This window comes from Cupressus sempervirens, chromosome 1, assembly GCF_028749045.1.
Source record: "Cupressus sempervirens isolate cs-2001-9-10 chromosome 1, ASM2874904v1, whole genome shotgun sequence".
In the NCBI taxonomy this organism is placed as follows: Eukaryota; Viridiplantae; Streptophyta; class Pinopsida; order Cupressales; family Cupressaceae; genus Cupressus; species Cupressus sempervirens.
In genome coordinates, this window is record NC_143118.1 from 65777459 (window position 1) to 65795944 (window position 18486).

The following is an 18486-nucleotide window of genomic DNA, read 5'->3' on the forward strand; positions in this document are numbered from 1 at the left end:
TCTCACCAATTTTGAAAGAGTTATTTCCCTTGATGTAGTTTTTTTCTTTGATGTAGTTTTCTTTTGCCCCAAAACAAATTTCTGCTCACTCCTTGGTTACAGCCTGCAAGTGTAAAGATTAACACAAAAAAAAAAACACATATATTCACAGCCAAAGACTAAGAGTGCTCTGATACCATGTGGAAGGACCAATAGAACACTAACACAATATAACAGAAAATGGAGTCTAAAAAAAGAGCATAGCAAATAGACAACGCAAAACAGAGTAACAATGATGAACACTATAACTGCAACTTTATTCATTAAACACTATAAGCTTTTTTGTTACATCATGATACAAGGAGGATGTATATTTATAGTCATTTATGGAGAGCTCTAGAAATTTCTAATAGACTACGGTGGGAACAATCTGGAGATTATATTGCACAAATATTTCAGGAAGTTTCTAGATTGTGTATTAAATGTTCACCTACTGAGCAAAGATAAACATTACTTTAACAATAGCAAACAATTAGTTTTTGTTTCCCGCACCATAACACTTTTAAATTGACTTGTGTTTGTTTCCATTTTATGTGATAGGCCAATAGTTAAATTAGATATTGTGTGTTGTATCTTTGGCCTGCTTTGAGTGTGTGTGGTGTACAATGGTTGATCCACCTTTGATTAACAAGCTCAGATATGCAAAATCAATGATTAGAGGAGTATGGACATAACAAATATTATTTTGATGTCAGTTAAAAAAATTCTCTTATCATTTACTTGTATTAGAGGTCATAAGAAGTATAGAGTTACTTGAGATATTTTAAGTTTTATGTTATTCACTCCTAGATAAATCTAATAGATTTGTTCATATCTATAATGTTTTTCATTAAAGTATATTCAAGTTTTTTTTCAAAAGTTACCCCATGATTTAGATGTTTACCTGATACATAAAGTTATATTTGGGAAATGAAATTGGACTTTTGGGAAGGGTGTTGAATGTGGGATCAAAGAGGAGGGTAAACATTGGAAATTTTGTGTTATCGTTCCTTTGATATTACCTGTTAGTCTTTTACATCATTACTAGTTTTTGATGCTTGGCCAATCTCATTAAAAAAATTGCATATATGTTTGAGTTGCAAGGTTAAATTATTTGTTATCCCTCATCCACATCCATGTGCATGTTTTCTACTAAGCATATGTGTAAAGTAGAATTAAGCACTTGGCTGCACCAGATCCTTTTGATCCAATTGTGCTGAGTTGCTAGCATTCTCGTGCTAGGGTCAGGGAGTTCTTCTTAACCGGAGAACTTCGGGGAGCTAACCACTCCATGGTTGGGTGGTAAAAGCACTTGAACCACTCTTTCATCTCATGATAGCAGATGGACAATGTTTCGATGGCTTGGACATAGGACTACATGCAGATAGGCTCACAGGTTTGATGGCATGTTATTTTATGTGTTTTATGTTATTGTACGTTCATCTCATTTGATGTACTCATGATTCTTTATGTTTGATGTGCATGTCAACATACTTATGACAGATGTTTGATGTGTAGGCTTTATGACTTTTGTTAGTTTATGATAGCGACATGTGGTCGACTTTGTAATATCAGATGTATAGGAAGATTATGGTGTTTATATAATGATGATATGTGACACCAATTTTTCAACTTGACTAAATATCATTATGTATAAATTCCAACTTAAATTTGAAAATGAAACAAGTAATTATGTGTATGAAGTCGACTTTTCAACTTTATTTTTTTGCATTTTATGGTTGTTATGCGTATGTGGCAACATTTGAGAATTTTGGTCATTACAAGGATGAAATTATGATGCTAAAAAAGGTCAACAACTTGATGAAGATTGTAGAGAAGTTGGCAAAGGCTATGAGCACAAATTTAAAGTAGTGTACTATGTCTATGTGTCTTTCAATCCCTAATAATCTACAAACTATTGGAATTTCCTTTTAATTTGCAAGGTGTTCTACAATTACAAATATGTTGGGAAAGGTAACCCAACCTTCCATCACAATGTTATAGACTTAATCATTTATTATATTGTCCTCACATAGGAAAGAGAGCATCCCATTTTAAAGCAACACTTTTGGTCACATGTGAAGTACTTTCCAAGGCAATTGACAATTAACATGATATGAAATTTCATATAAGACACAAATTTATTTAAACTTTAATAAAACCATATGCACATTGCATATTTCTATCCACAATTGAAAATACAAAATCTCAATAATAGATACTTCTCAACCTCCAACACCCTTTTGAATTCCTAATGAAATAATATGCAACTTATTAGTCTACAATCTACAATGATGATATTGCACATCAAAGAGAATAGGAATCACCATGACTCCAATGAAAATAAGCTAGTTGTTTAATAAACTTGCATTGGACAATATTTTCTTCTAAAAAACTCACCATATCTCAAGTTGGGGTGATTGTCTTCTTTCAATTTAATGTTCTAAGTCAATATTTGTCAAGAAAATAAAAATTTAATCTACAATTTTCAATTAAAAAAATTCAATTGCAAAGACAATTTTTTTATTATGTTTATATAAAATATATTAGATTAAAAATAGTATTATTAAATATTACTATTAAAATTTATTATTTAATTAGACATTTTATTTTGTATTATTACATTTCATCTTAATATTATTAATATAAATAAAATAATAATATACCTATACAATTTTACTCAAAAAAATTATATCCATTTTATAAAGATGTTTTAATGATATTATGTATATAAAAACTAAATAGACATATTGTCAATTATTAAAATTTTGGAAAAAAAATATTAATTGTATAATGCTATTATTTCTGTAATTTATAAATTAAAAAATTCATGTCTAATAAAATTTTTATTATATTATATAAATGATTATTTGAATAATTATAATTTAACTTATTTAAAAAGTAATATCTATAAAAAAAAATTGTCATTTTTAAAAAAAATTATTGTGATCTTAAATAGAACAATCACCATATTATAAACCAGAAATCCACCAATGTAAAAATAAATTTAAAAATTTAAATATAATAATGTAAATCAAATAAAACTTGTTTTACATATTGTTGGAACTTATCGGGAAAGGAAATATTTCCTAAATAAATGGAAACAAAATGTATTCTGTATAGAAAAGATTCCAAATGAATCGATAATATTTTGCAATAGCTTCCTGCACACAAAGAAAAACATTTAAATGATAAATTAAGCGTGATCAAATATTCTAAACTATAAAACAAATTATAGAAATGAACTTCTTACAGAAATGAGAAAAAATTCAGTGCTCAAGTATGGGGCTATGATTTGTTGTTAGCATCGCTAAAAATCTCAGTGTATTTAAATCTCACTATTTGTTGGATTTTGTTCTTTAGATGATGAATTGTTTTCTCTCTTTCTTTTTAAAGTTGTTACTTCAAAAAATCCAAAATGACCTACTAGATCTCCACCTACTTCCTTCCAGGATTGTGTTCAAATGAAAAAAGAAAGACTGAGAAATAGATATTGATTATTGGAACTGAACTGATATTATTTTTAATGAATAGGCCCTTCTCTATTAATTAAATATTAAAATTATATATTCACAAAAAAAGACCAGAGATTTTAGTTTTGATTTTCACTTTTCATGCTCCATAAAAGAGAAAACTGTAGAAAATAATTCACTAAGTTCTCCTGTTAAAGTTTTGGTTTCTTGTCCTGAAAACTAGTTGTGATAGTCACAGTATAAGCATCTGGATGAAGTGATGTCTCTGATTTTTAGTTTGAATGCTAGCTCTCCTCTCATGATTCTACTAGAATTACTTGAGGCAAATTATTGTTTGGGCCTCTAATATCTAGTGGATAACAAATTATATTTCAAGTATGCCTTGGGACCATGGACTGTACCAAAAATAGCACCCCTCATCGAAGCAGCTGCCTAAAACATAAAACAGTTACGCCACCCTCACTGCAATAAATCTAGTTTTTTCAAGTGGTATGTCTGTTTCTTTTGAGTGACCACCACTTTGCTCCTCAAGACGATGCGTCAAAAGACACATCCGCGTGTTGCTTTAGAGGAGTAACAATCTCATTAAAGTCATTTTCTAGACCCTTCCTAATGCACTGCACACAAAGACAGGACTCATCTCAAGAAGATTAGGGCAAATCTTAGCATAGAAGAGAATATGTAGGCAAAACAGTTAAAGAAGAGCGACTTGGATGATCTAGAGACCCGCATGAAATATCCCCAATTGTTTATAACTGCATATTGTAAGAAGAATAATGAGGAACTTCAACTCTGGAGCTTCTCAAGATGTTGGACTTCTCTGTAATTTTTTTGTATTTGAAGGCAATTGAAGGATAAGCTATAACAATCCCTTAAAACTTGTTCAAGGGGATTCCCTCCAGGTTTACTAAACTGTAACAAGGCATTTCATAGTAGTCTATTGAAACAAAAAAATTATACTACAGGAATTTTTGGAAAGTTATTTTAGAAAAATAGCAGCCCTCACTTTTTAGGACTATTTCAACGGGGGAATTGAGATGGGGCTAGAAATTGCCCCAGCAGATTAGGAGTTTTTTCTAACACTTGTCAATTAGCTAATTTTTTAGATTACTGCCATAAAAGAAATAGAAAGGGAACAATGTTTGTTTATTAATTTTTTATTTACAGTATTTTTCACAACACTTGGTGAAGGTTTTGCAAATGGGGTTGCAAGCTTTGGGTTTAACTGTAGAGGAAACTCCGTAGTTAAGCGCGCTCAGGCTGGAGTAGTACTGGGATGGGTGACCTCCCGGGAAGTCCCAGTGCTTCATCCCTGTGAGCATCACCTAGAGCCAATGAGTGCTAAGTGTTCCATTTATTCTCATGAGAGATGGATTCATGTTGAATCACTACTCATGAAACATGGGTCATCGAGTTTGACTCAAAATCACACAGTTAAATCCTGATATTCACATCACAATTTGACTAGCTGTGGAAATCATGTCCTACTTATCAATTACAAGCTTCGTTAAATTTTAAACTGAATTGCATTACTAAATTCATGAGACAACCAGCTTTTAAATCTTCCTAGAAAATCTCAGCAGCACCCTGAGTTTTTTTAGGAAGCCTCCTTCCATGTGACCTTTCACTAAGACTAGCAGTTTTTGCTTCCTTTTCTATATTGATTTAATAAAGTGACATTAACAGTTAACTTTTTTTTTTTGTCATGCAATAGCTTTGTAAAACACTTTTAAATGTTTGTTATTCTCTTCTAGATTTCTAATGATAGCTCTCATGCTTGCATATTGTTGAAATCACTATTCACTCATGTTGAGGTGGATGCATATTGCACTTCAAACCAGATAGAGTTATAAACTTTGAACCTATCTTTTTTGAAAAATCAATTTACAATTGATTCCAAGGCTCAGGATAATCAGGTCTTGATCTTGCTTAGATAACTCAAGGTTCAATGTTTAACTGGTTTTACAAAGGGCAATGACGTATCGTCTTTTCATTATCATTCTTAACAAACCATCACAGAGATAAATTGCGCTATTTTGTTATTACAGTCAAGATATTCAAAACTAACAAATTTTCAAATGAAAATTCAAAAGATTTTGAGTTTTGGAAGAGAAAATGATATCTAATCCTGTATTTACCAGATTCATGTAAACATAATCTTATAAAGTAAGAAATTATACAAGAACAAGCATATATCTAACCAGAAAAATAGTTTGCAGCTTGATAAAGAACCTGTGCAATCTCTAAAAGAAAAATGTTAGTCAAGGTTAGGTGTTGCCACTTTGTGTTGTTGCTACCTTTTATGTTTCCACTGCTTCTAAGCAGGGATTTCCTGGTTTGGATTCACTATCAGAAATTCTTCCTTTGTGGTGTTTGGTTTGGTTTTTCTTCAAATTGTGCTTTTGATAATACTTGCAGCTCCCAAAGCCACTTCTAGGCTGTCTATTGATACATCGCCTTTGTTGCCCTCTAGTTCTGCAATATCCGCTTCCAACATTCACATGTTTTATGCTATCAAGTAGATGAATCTTCCAAGATTTCATCAATGTCTCAATTGTCAGGTCTTGACAACCATTTTCCTTCTTCTTTAGAAGTTGATCCAACCTGATGTGCATCAATACTGTGAGGTTGGGGTGTGCGGCTCACTTCCATGCCAAGATCACTTGGGACATGAGTGTCCGCCTGAATCTTCCTACCTTTTCCTAGCTTTTGCTTTGGTCTGAGCTTCCTCATACCTCTTAAGCACTATCTGTGTATCCTCCCATACTTTCCTCATTTTTGTAGATGCATTACTAGTAGCCCTTCTGAAGGTGGCATTCTTATAACTCCTTGCATTATTGTATCGGTTACCCATCGAGGGAATACAGATAAACCCATTACTGGCTGGGTACTAGCAAATAGCCTGGGCAAAATTGTCACTTGTTCAACCAGAGATGTGTAATGTTGGGGTTTTGGCATTGCCCATGTTGATGCCTCTCTAGTTGTTATGCTAAAGGGTTTTGTTATGATGCTTCGTGCAATCAAATACATCTTGATTTGTGTTCACGACTTCAACTCCCATATTGTATACTTTTTCTTCCCCAATCATTGTTCCTAGATCTACTTTTGTTACCATCATAATGTTTCTCCTTTTTACAAAGAAATATCATATTAATTAGCATTGATCCTGCCTCTCTTTCTCTTCTTCGAGGCGCTAGTCTTTATTCCCTTTTCTCTCAAGCTTTGTTTGTATCTCTCCACCCATAGCCTGCTAGCTTTGATGAACGACTCACTTATTGCATCTATGCATGTCACTTCCAAGGCATTCCTGCCTAGGCTTGACAATTGTTTTCTCCTCTAATTTTCTAGACACATACTTGTTCATTATTGCCATCTACCTTTGGAGGAATATCAAATAGATCCGTAGTATGCATTTATTTCAGTCTCAATCTTTGATACTTCTTCTCACCTCCTTTCTGTCTTTACAGTCTGCCAAATAGTCTTAAACATGCGAGGTGTGTGCAATGTTCTTGCTAATGAAGTTGTGCATCTTATTTAATGGATCAAATACTTCTCTTATAAACTCAAAGTATTGCAGATGCTGCCACCAAGTCATGCTACGCTTTCCTAGCATTCTCTAGTGAGGTACATATCTACCTTCCCATTTTAAGTGGAATGTTGAAGCTTAGTTTTTGAAGCAAGTTGTGGCATGCTATGTAGAAAGTGATTGCCCATCTATTGAACTCTGCCAATATGCACAATTGTTCAGGTACCTTAGAAACAAGAATGGTTCTCCCTTGAATCCCTCCATCCTAATGTAAGACCAGGTGGGAAACTGAATATACCATCCACCATGAAAATTAATCAGCTCTTGTGCTCCTTGAATTACCCTTCCTCGTGCTTTTCCTTCCAGATCTCTTACGATTGGCATGATAAACCAGTCATTGATCTGTTTGTAATGGGCTTGGGATTGTTCCTTTGTCATCAACAAATAGTGAGTGTATACCAACTGTTGTTTTGACCAACTACCAAGGGTTCCAACTATCTTGAGTCCCTATAGGCTTTCTTTCTCAACACACAAATAAGCAATATCTAAGGACATGTAGAAGAAGCTTGGAAAGGCTTTCCTGGTGTATCCAAAAATAGAATTGATAATGATTTGCGTTCGATGAATAGTCTCCTTTCCTCTCCGTATCAATTGGATGAATATGAATGTACATCCCTTGAACTTTGCATGGTCTTACAACCCAACTATTCTACTTAGATATATGATTGCACTTGCCACGTCTCAATAAAAAGCTTCTCTACTTAATAGCTTAGGCACCTTGGCAGGCACTTTAATATTCTTCTTTCTCATCCATTCCTTATAACCATTTTGTAATAAATTTCTAATTTCTTGAAGTTGTAGGTACTAGTATCTATGTCCATCATTCTGACCGGTCTTGACTATGCCTTGTGAAGTTAAGTCTACATATTTGTCACTACTCAGACATCTATTTTGTAGTATTTCAAGCTCTACATCACTAGGTCATGTGTTGCTATGAACACTTGAAACTTTGCAGCTTTCACTAAACCATACTCGGATTCTTCATCTTGTTTGTTGCCACTAGCTCATGAATTCTTCCAAGTAAGTCATATAGTATGTAGTATAACAGGCAGGTATGAAGCATATACACCCTATTTGTCCTTATTATCTAAAATTTTGCAAAGTTAAACTCTTTTCTAAATTTACCCTGTTTTGACCATTTGCACTCCATGGGTTTGGAACCTCCCACCTTGTCTTGTGTGTGTGTTTTTCTTATATTTTGATTTAACAATCTAATTTATCCATCAAAAACTTTGATCATTTGGATCAAGCATCTTTAACAGAAAGATTTTCTAAAACCCCTTCCCTATTTTTAAAAATACTTATTGCAAACAAAACAAGGATTAGGGTTTGTTGACAAACCTGTTGATAAGAGAGCCTACATACAAAGACGAATTCGTACCAAATGTTGAATGTGGTACCTTCTTCATAAGTGTCTCAGCTTCATGACTCTATTTGACCTTGTTATTTCATTCCCTCCGGTTTATTATTCATAACTTGTCCAGTAATAGCAAGAAAACATGGGGAGGGGTTAAAGAAAAATTGTTTTTGATCATTAATAAGTGTGGTTCGTGGTTTAGAATCCTTCCTAGAGTATTGTCCTAAAAGGTAATATACCTTTCATTCTCCAATAGACACGTGAATTTGTCTTCTAGTTCTCGAGATTTGGCTGAGGTGGTTGACTTTTCTAGTAAATTTAGTCATTGAGGGTTAATATGGGTTTGCGTTACTAGTTTAGCTAGATTATCATTTTGGCAGGTATCATGTGATTTCACACAATGGTTTTCAGATTGACAATACTAAACTTTCTTTAATTTGACCCACAGTTCATTGTCTTTGAGATTTCTTGATTTAATCAAGAAGAGAAAAGAAAGTGGTAGTGTGGGACTCCACTGACCTTCTGGACCATCTAGGGATTCTCGATTATTTGTAGCTTATAGGATCATCTGAGCTTTGCAACCTCTATTTTGCTGATTGAATTCTTTTGCGTTTGCTTCCGCTAGCTGTTTTCTTGAACTCCTGGCCAATGACCCCTTTTACAATGCTTCTTACATTTGGGTTGCTATGCTTACATTCTTCAAGTTAGTGAATGACAGAGGATGATAAGTACCAATTACACTTAGTCTTTTAACATAAAGTTTTCAAACATTACCCCCTTAACCATCAGATTTTACAATTTTGCCTTTGATTTTGTCTTTATTCATTTGTGCACTGCTCAACATTTGGGATCCCCTGCATGAGCAACTTTTGACCTCTGTATCTTTAATTGTTTCAAATTTTCGGTCCCCATTTCTACATTCGAAAATGGGGCCTGTTGTGAAACCTCACAACAACCCATGTTATTGTAATTTAGAATTTGAGTATTCGTTCAATGATATTTATCGCACATATTTACTTTTAAATGTCTATTGAGATCTCATGTTATGTGTTGACGTAGAATGAATAGCTTCTATCAAATTCGAAAGCTTTGTATTACAAGCCTAATCAAAGTTGGCGCTCATGGTTCTGTGGCATTCTTACAATAAATTTACTGCAGCGTTGTTTTTGGTCTATTTATTACATATTAAATTACAATGTTTAGTCTCTGTATATAGCTGCACAATGCGAGGATGTAGTTGTGGGAATTTCATTTGATCAAGGAGACCAAAACTCTTATCTAGCACTACTACTTTAATCTTGTAATTTAAATTAATGAAACAAAAGGATAGAGATGGTATGCACTTCCTGATCATGCTGATGGGTTTAAATTTTGGTGAATTTGACAGCTGCATTTTCCCTGCAAATTTATTAATGGAAGAGTGCAGAAGGGGCAGAGTGATAACGACATGTTAGACAACCATAACAATAGCAACCACACAAGCTCTAGCAATTATGTAACACAAGAGGAACAATATGAGAACGCCTAATTTACATGGAAACCTTTAGGGGAGAACACCACTGAAAGGTACTGCTTATATATAAATCTCTTACAACTTAGGCACCAGCCCCCTGGAGACACCAATCCCCACAACTGAGCACCAAGCCAGAAAGAGACAAATCCCTACTTATGGTAGGCGCCAATCTCTTTTGCTCTAAACCTTATCACAAATCTGCTAAAAACTCTTCTCAAATCTGATTAAGATCTTATCAGACTCTAGAGGAAAGGTCGGACATAATTATATAAATGAATCTTATCCCATTTCATCACTGCCTTAGACATCAAAAATCTCTTCTATTAAAATTCCTTACTGTCCTGATAATTCACTGCTCTTTATATGATACTGATCACTGCTTTTCATAATTAATACACTTGCTTTTTTACAATGATCTTGAGTGACCTCTTATACGAGTCTCTAACTATTTAAGGAAGTTGGCTGGCAAGCATACATATTTATCTTTCATAGTTGTCTATCCTCAACTTCTCTTGCATAGATGTTATTATAAAGTCTTCTGTGACAGCAGCAATATGAAACTATCCTTTGGCATCAACAGCAAGATCTAAGAATCTCCGACAATTGCTTTGACATTAATGATAACAAACCTTGCTAACCATCTTTTACATCAATGGCAAATAATCCAACACGAAGCCCCTATTGGGGGGCTTGGGGGCCTACACCCCCATGGGGCCTCGGGGGTAGAGCCCACAGTGGGGTTTTGGGGAAACCTTCCAAGCAAAGGCTGGTGTTAGTTGTTATTTTGGTATGTAAATCAACCTTTGTAAATAGCCAAAAGGACTGATAAATAATTGGTTGTGAAATGTGAAAAACTATCAGATTGTAATTTGTGATTCACTGGATAACAGAAGAAAGTGGACAATTGTTTCTCTGTGGATGTAGCCCACATTGAGTAAACCACATTTAATCTTTGTGTTACATTGCTAATTTGCCGTACTTATTCTGCATTATAATTAATTTTGTTTATTGCTCTGGTCTAGCTGAACCCTGATAGATAAGTTTCTCGTTAGCATGTATTGTGTATTCAAAATCAACCCAGAATACACTATAAGGTGAAATATTCCAAACACATAAACAGGAAACAAATAGACAAATTGCTCAATGCAAGACCAGAAAATTAGGGTTTTAATATTAAGGCAATTTTCGAAATGGTGATTACAACCAAGTTGGTGCTCAAGGCCTTGCACCCTGTCTATTAACAATGGAGCTGCAGAGTACAATGAACTGAAATGATCTTGTTACACTGAGGCGAAGATGTTCTGCAAGATGTTTGACTTTCTTATCACTTTGCTCTATATGTATCGCAGTATGTATCCAATGAGTATGACCATTGCTATGAGACCTCTGCTACTGTCTGCAAAAAGGTGTGGTCGAAGTTGTAATACTAAGGAGCACCTCAACAGACATGAGTATATGTATTGATGCTTGAACAAATTATGATGGCATTGAACTGAGATCATGAAAGCGACATGATGATAAGACTGGTGTAAATTATGTATGTTACAATGCCAAGCCAGTGGTATGAGTGGAAAGTCGACGCAAGTGCAAAGATGTCCGGTCAAGGTGATATGAGCCAAACGTAAGATCCTTTGCTTGATACCAAGCCATGATCTTTGAGAAGCCCTCAAGCTCTAATATAAGCCCGTAATCTCTATAGAATGATCATGATATATCTCTGTCACCACCTCCAACTTTTGAAAGTATGTGTAGACAGACTCCTGATCACAATCCTCAAGAGGATGCAATGTTTTCCGTAATAGGATGGAAGGTGTGTGTCGTTGCCTTGGAATTATACATACATATGTATGTATGTATAAATAGAAGTGACCTACAATCTAGAGATAAATGCAAGAAGATGTTGATCTGAGATGCTGTATACAAATGCGCTGAAGTTGATCTCCAACCAAAGCATAAAGTGATGTTGTTGATCCGCAAAGAAGGGACAATTGAACTCATCAATCCAGTTACATCTTTAAGAGACTTCAACTAATTGGAGTGATGGTAGACAAGGGAGGATATCTCACCTCCGAAACTAATCCCCAATTGAATTCCAAATAGAAATCTCAATGACAAGCAAAAGAAAATTTGATCGATGATTATGAACCATTAGTAAATCTGGTTTTATTATGATGCTACAATGCAAGAGAAGAAAGTCAGCCAACCCAAATGAGCTCCCAAAAGTATATTCTGAAATAGGTCCTAACTAAGGAGGTGGTACACAAGTGTACCCCCTCAAAACAGGACCCCTTGCAAGGCTATTTAGCTCATGGGTGACCAAATGTAATAACCCCAATAGGTTATAACTCCTTCAAACACCAAAAATCTTTATACTTCAGTTGTTTGACATTTCGTCAAACACTTTGCAAGCAAGGGTCCTCTGACTGATATAACTTTTCAGATTGCTGCAGTGATTCTTGTTTGGATTTGCCTCAAAGAGAATGCTTACAAAAGACTCCAAATTGTCTAAACAATGACCTAACATAAATATGCAACTAATTTTGGCAATAGTGAATGCATATAAGAGTTCTAATCATGAAAATGATCACCTACAGCCAACTGTTATTTTAACAAACAGTTGGTATGCAAGCTAACTGGCTGATAAAAATAATATATTAACGCTCAAAGACAACTATTAATGACCAGCAATTGTATCTCCTTAATTGAGAATGAGTATCCAATACAATATTCATACTAAGTTAGCCAAGACTCTTGGCATTTACAAAGATATCAAAATATGATGTTTGCCGGTAAAGTAATATGCACCTACAGCTGCCAATGAAAACTAATGCAACACTAAATATCTAACTTCAATACTCCCCTACAGTAGTACACTAATCACATGCATGATTAAATACAACTAAAGCCATGGATTGTTGATACCATTGTGAGGAATGTAAAAATGAATGATATATCTATTAATGAATGATAGGTCTGATACGAAATTACAACAACACTCTATAGTGAAAGGCAACTATGAAAATACACATCAGACCTGGCATATGAAGTCGCCTTAGAGAATAGATGTATTGCAATACCACTGAACAGAAAATAACCTCCTCCAGTGCCCAAGTCGTGCCTCTCTAGCTGCCGCCCCTGATTGTAGATGGTTGTAATAATTTTCTTTGCTTTTTCGAATTTGCTTTTTCGGACCTGCTTTTTCGGCCTGCTTTTTCGGCCTGCTTTTTCGGTTCTGCTTTTTCGGCCTGCTTTTTTGGCCTGCTTTTTTCGAACTGCTTTTTCGGCCTGCTTTTTTCGAACTGCTTTTTCGGCCTGCTTTTTCGAACTGCTTTTTCGGCCTGCTTTTTGTACTCAAATATTTTTTCTCAAAGTAGCACAAATAGAAGACTGAAGTATCTTCCTCCCAGCTGCAATAATTCAAGTGATATTTCACACCCTCAAAATCGCGTACCAATTGAGAGTTTTCTTTCTCAATGGCCACAAATATTTTTTCTCAATGTAGCACAAATAGAAGACTGAAGTATCTTCCTCCCAACTGCAATAATTCAGGTGATATTTCACACCCTCAAAATTGCGTACCAATTGAGAGTTTTCGTTCTCAATGGCCAGTTGTGACTATTGCAGAAACCCTAGGCTCCACAATGCACATCAACAAACATTAACATCAACAACAACAAATTTGGATGATTAGAATGAAGCCCGGGGTGCCTATTTATTCTTTTTCCTCCACTTTCTCCAGAAGCTTCTAGAACATTATTTTATTTTATCTATTAAGTGACTTTATAAAAATATTTTATAATTCAAGTCACTTTATTAAATTAATTAAATATAAAGTTACCTTTTAATATTTATTTATTTGATAACTTTATAAATAATTAACTTAATACCACTTATTTATTTAATTAAAATAATTAATTAGTCATCCTCATAAAATATTCATTATTTTGGACAACCTAATTAATTAAATTAATTAAATCAAATTGCCTCCAAAATGGGGACATGACACCAAATGAACTAACAGAAAGGTAGATTCGAGTCTGGACTAAGGGAGGGGACATAAAGGTTGTGGATAACAAATACATATGCAAAGTAAGTTGATGTAGGTTATTTTTTGTGTTACAACCCTCATAAATTAAAATGTAACTCTATAGTTATACATTAGGTTACCAACAAGCATATCAATCATTCGTTGTTGGAGTTCTTAATATTATTGTTGATCAAGCAAAAAGTGTTATATCTACCCTATTAAAAATCATTACATCAACAAGCATGCTTGCAATATTGATTGTTTTTTTAAGGGTTGTGTATTTTTTTATATCCATCCCATTCACAAATCAACACATCAACATGAACGCCTGCAATACTCCTTATTTATTTAGGGTCATGTGGTGTTTGCTAAGGAAAAAATATTTCTCTCATGAAATGAATTATAAAATCAATACTTTTAACTTGATCAAATAGTATTTTGTTGTATTAACTGTCACGGTAGCTAAAGGCAGTTTAGAGCATTTTAAGACAGATTTTGCATCAAAACTGATTATGCAATTCTTTTTAATTACATAAAGTAGACACTATTGTCCACCATATACATAAACTCAAAGAGCCTACTGTATTTCCCTTTGAAAACAATAGCAGAAAAATGCAGGTAATCGTACATGAAATGTAGACCTATTGTAATTTCCTTTTAAAAGAATGTCAGAAAAAATGCAGGCAATCATACATGTGGTCAAATGTTTAGAGATGATGATACTAGGTGAAATTGTAAATAATGTATGAACACATTAGGAGATATGGTGATTTTGTTACAATTAAAAAAAAAAATTCTACATTTATCAAACATACCCTACTACAAATTTGACACACAAGCTTAACTATTTCAAAATACAAAAACATACAAAAAATTACATACCTTTGTGTAATTTGACTGATCCAAAATCCATGTCTAGCTACCAACAAGACAAACAAATGCACTTATTGTTAGAAATATGTGTTACTCTGATAAAAGCATGTGCCAAATGCAATAAGGAAAGACCATTAACTTACAAACATGATTTTTCAAAATCCAGATTATTATGTATAAAAAAGCAGGTTTAGAAAAAGCAAAATGAGCTCTAATCCTTAGGGGTGTTTAACAAGATAGCCATTATCCCTCCCTCCATGAGTAGTATAAGATAAAATAAGATAATTATATTAATGTCCAACAAGAGATCAACAAGGGTCTAAGGGACTGAAAGATACAACAGTACAGAGAAGAATAAACCAGCAGGAGCGCCGAACAACGTTTGGGGAAAAAAGCACTAAACTAAAAAAGTAAGAAAAAGGGAAACAACAAGAAGAGAGAGAGAGAAGGATAATCAATCCTTTCTCGGTACAAAGAAATTCCGCACAAAGGGATAAGGTCCAAAATGAGCATGGGTCAAGGCCCAGCTCCATCTTTGTCTCTGTGTAGCACTGGGGATAGGATGCTGCTGTCTGAGGAACCCACGCCAAGATCTGACAGATCTAGTGTGTCTGGAGATGGGTGTATGCGATCCTTTCATGCCCCTGGAAGTGGCATGGGTGGAAAGAAGTTAGTGCTGAGCTGATCCGAGGTTTGGCTCTGAGGAAACAAGAACTCTAAAGTGTGGTCTTTGAGCTGGGAGGTCTCTCGGAGGCAATGAGCTAAACACTGCTGGTTAGAGTAACTGAAAAAGGCCGAGAGGGATCTTGCAATCTCTGAATAGGCAATGGAACCTGCCTCTGATCTCGTAGTAGATGGAGCACCTAAAGATAAAATGGGTCTTAGTCTCTGTCTCGGATATGGTGCAAAGGTGGCACACCTGTTCCTCTCTAGTCAAGTGGATAGAATAAATAGAATAAACAAACCTTATTTTAATGGGTTACATAGAACAGGTTTGGTTGAGAAATCTTTGAAATCTTGTGCATTTTTCAGAAAATTCATCTTCAAGGGACTGTCCAACTAATGGTCTAGACATTTTTGGTTTTCCTAAACAATAATTAATAATTATCTATATGTTCTTTATGGTTGATGTAACCTCTCAAAGTTATTGAAGCTAAATTAGTTTTCTCATTTAGATTTAAATGGGTGACACCTGCAAAGCCTGTGGATATCAAGTGAGACTCAAGATAATGCACAGACATCAACAAGCTGAATATGATTATTATAAAGCTTCGGAAATGTCCAATATATAATTCTGCACACTTCAATCTATATGACTGCATATGGATACACCTACTTGGCTTGCATATTTTAAGGACAAACTTTACAAAGTAATGCAAACTGACTAATACAACAATAACCATCTCCCTGATCAGACATTGAACACAATTAAAAGTCATCTTAATGACTTTCTGCTCATTATTGTTACTAAAATAGTTGGTTGTCTTCCCATAAGAAGTTATGTCGGAATGGCTTTATAAAAACATTGGAATGCAGGGAAGCCAACTTCATATTTTAAATTTTTTTTTTTTTGTTTATCATTTCCTATCATGTTTTAGATTTTCTAGAAATCTCTATGATATCTCATTTCCATTAAGATGTCACGCAAAACAATACTGGTGAATGACAAGCAACCTGTTTATAACCTACGAGTCTATGTTTTCCTTGTATTGTGAATGGTGTTGCCCCTGCTTTTTCCAATCTTTTTTTGCTCTTCCTCTGTAGACAAGTAGTACTATATATTGAATATTGAATGAAATAACTTTTTTTTAGCACAGCAATTGGGAAACAACAAGCATTGAACCCCATATGTACTGAAAGGGGAGAAGAGAACCAGTATATCCTCCAAATATTTAAAGCAGCTTACAATTTTACCATATAACATATTTTTACCCTTAGAGAAGATAACAATAGAAAATAAGAACCACAACACATAACACCAGTAATTTTTCATAGAAATCCAAGATGGGAAAAACCATGTGAGAGGCTTAGCTCTCATGTATTATGTAATCAGTTATATAATACAAAAGGTTGGCTCAGTACTAGGGTGCCTAATCAAGGAAAATTTTTGAAGGGTGGCAGATTCCACCACCCTCCAATGTATCAATAATCCTCCAACATGCTAAATTTCCGCCCAATAATTCAAGAGTTGATGGAGAAAAGGAGAGGGATGGTAACTAGATCAATCATTTAAGATTCCAAAAAATCATCCTTTGATCCCCATCTATCAAGTCAACCTAAAGGAAGAGAAATGAGATTAAATGAAATGTTTTACTTTTTCAAAAGAAGCAAGTCGGACTCCATTGGAACACACCCCTTGAAGACACCAAATCGCCTAGCCTATTTAAGGAGGGGAAGAGAGATTATTTCAACATCACATGAAAGAAGATTTACATCTGTTAAGGCAGTAAAACATCTCCCTATTTAGCAGCAAATTATCCTGGAGTGAAGTGGATTCTCTTGCATTAGCAACGAATTATCATTTGAGGCAGCGAACTATAAAGAGGGAGGAGATAAATAATCTTCTTGAAGCAGCAATTACATCCTTGTCAATAATTTGAAACTTTAGAAAGCATCAAGTTTGAGCATTCAAAGGCAGATTTCTTCCAAAATTTGGGTAAGAAGGCAAAATTTGGGCATGTCCTTATGTTGCAAAGCTTCTCTAAATCCTAGGTTTTACAAAAAGGTGATAAGAAGGAAAAATTCAGAGATAAAAGGTGGTAAGAAGGCAAAATTTGGGCATGTCCTTATGTTGCAAAGCTTCTCTAAATCCTAGGTTTTACAAAAATTTATTCCAAGTTGCAAGATTAAAAACATTTTATCAATAAAATCAAAACTTAGGATTTGCAACAAGGAAGAGAAATTTGATCTTGAACTTATGAAAATTCATTTTGCCTCCTTCTTTTGATGTTGATTTTATCTCACATTTCCTTCATTTCATCATTTTATGAGCTCAATGCATTTTTCTCTCTTGGTTTTGCAAGGTAAGCTTCGAGAAGGGGGAAGCTTGGAGAGCAAGGAGATAATGGCAAGGCCAAGTTCAAGGTTTCAAGCAAGGAGAGAACAAGTAGGTGCTACAAGATCAAGCTCAAGGACTTCAAATGAGGACATCATGTTACCAAAGTGCAAATTCAAAGATGAAGATAGAGACAGAGTTCAAGAAAGCAAAGAACATGGAGAATAGAAAAAAAAGAATCTACAAGTAAGAAATTTTTCATTAACTTAAATTTCCTTTGGAAATCAAAGTTCATTTTGAAAAGTCCAACTACATAAAGACTTCATCACTTCATGAGGGTCGAAGTCAAGACATCAAAAGAGATTTCCAAGAACAAAGATGGAGAAAAATTGAGAAGCTGAAGAAATTTGGGAATATGTTATCACAATCGAAGGCTTGATAATGTTGAGTATCAAGAGATATTTTCTCATCACCAAAGGATTGATCAAGTCTACAAGATAAGGATGTTGAGGTGATGCTCGCTTGTCTTTAACCAGTTCAAATATTCTAGTTACACATGTCCAAGCACATTCAATCATATGATGCCAAGGGTACAATTTTCTCATTGGCTCTCAAAGGCACTGTAATTTTCTTATTGGCCCATA

At 34.4% G+C, this 18486-nt stretch overlaps 1 protein-coding gene across 2 annotated transcripts in view; it reads right to left on the reverse strand.

The window, feature by feature from the left end:
* Positions 1-3012: 3012 nt before the first annotated feature.
* The window catches only part of LOC149576177 (homogentisate prenyltransferase), a 121322-nt gene continuing 105848 nt past the window's right edge, over positions 3013-18486 (reverse strand). The window contains exons 9-10 of one of the 2 annotated variants that reach the window (XM_089816554.1): positions 14857-14889; positions 3013-3182 (exon numbers count right to left, since the gene is read on the reverse strand). In XM_089816554.1, the coding sequence (XP_089672680.1) occupies positions 3108-3182; positions 14857-14889 (108 nt within the window). In that variant the 3' untranslated portion in view covers positions 3013-3107. Of the gene's footprint in view, positions 3183-14856; positions 14894-18486 lie in introns of both variants that reach the window. The other variant, XM_089816551.1, reaches the window with a different exon arrangement.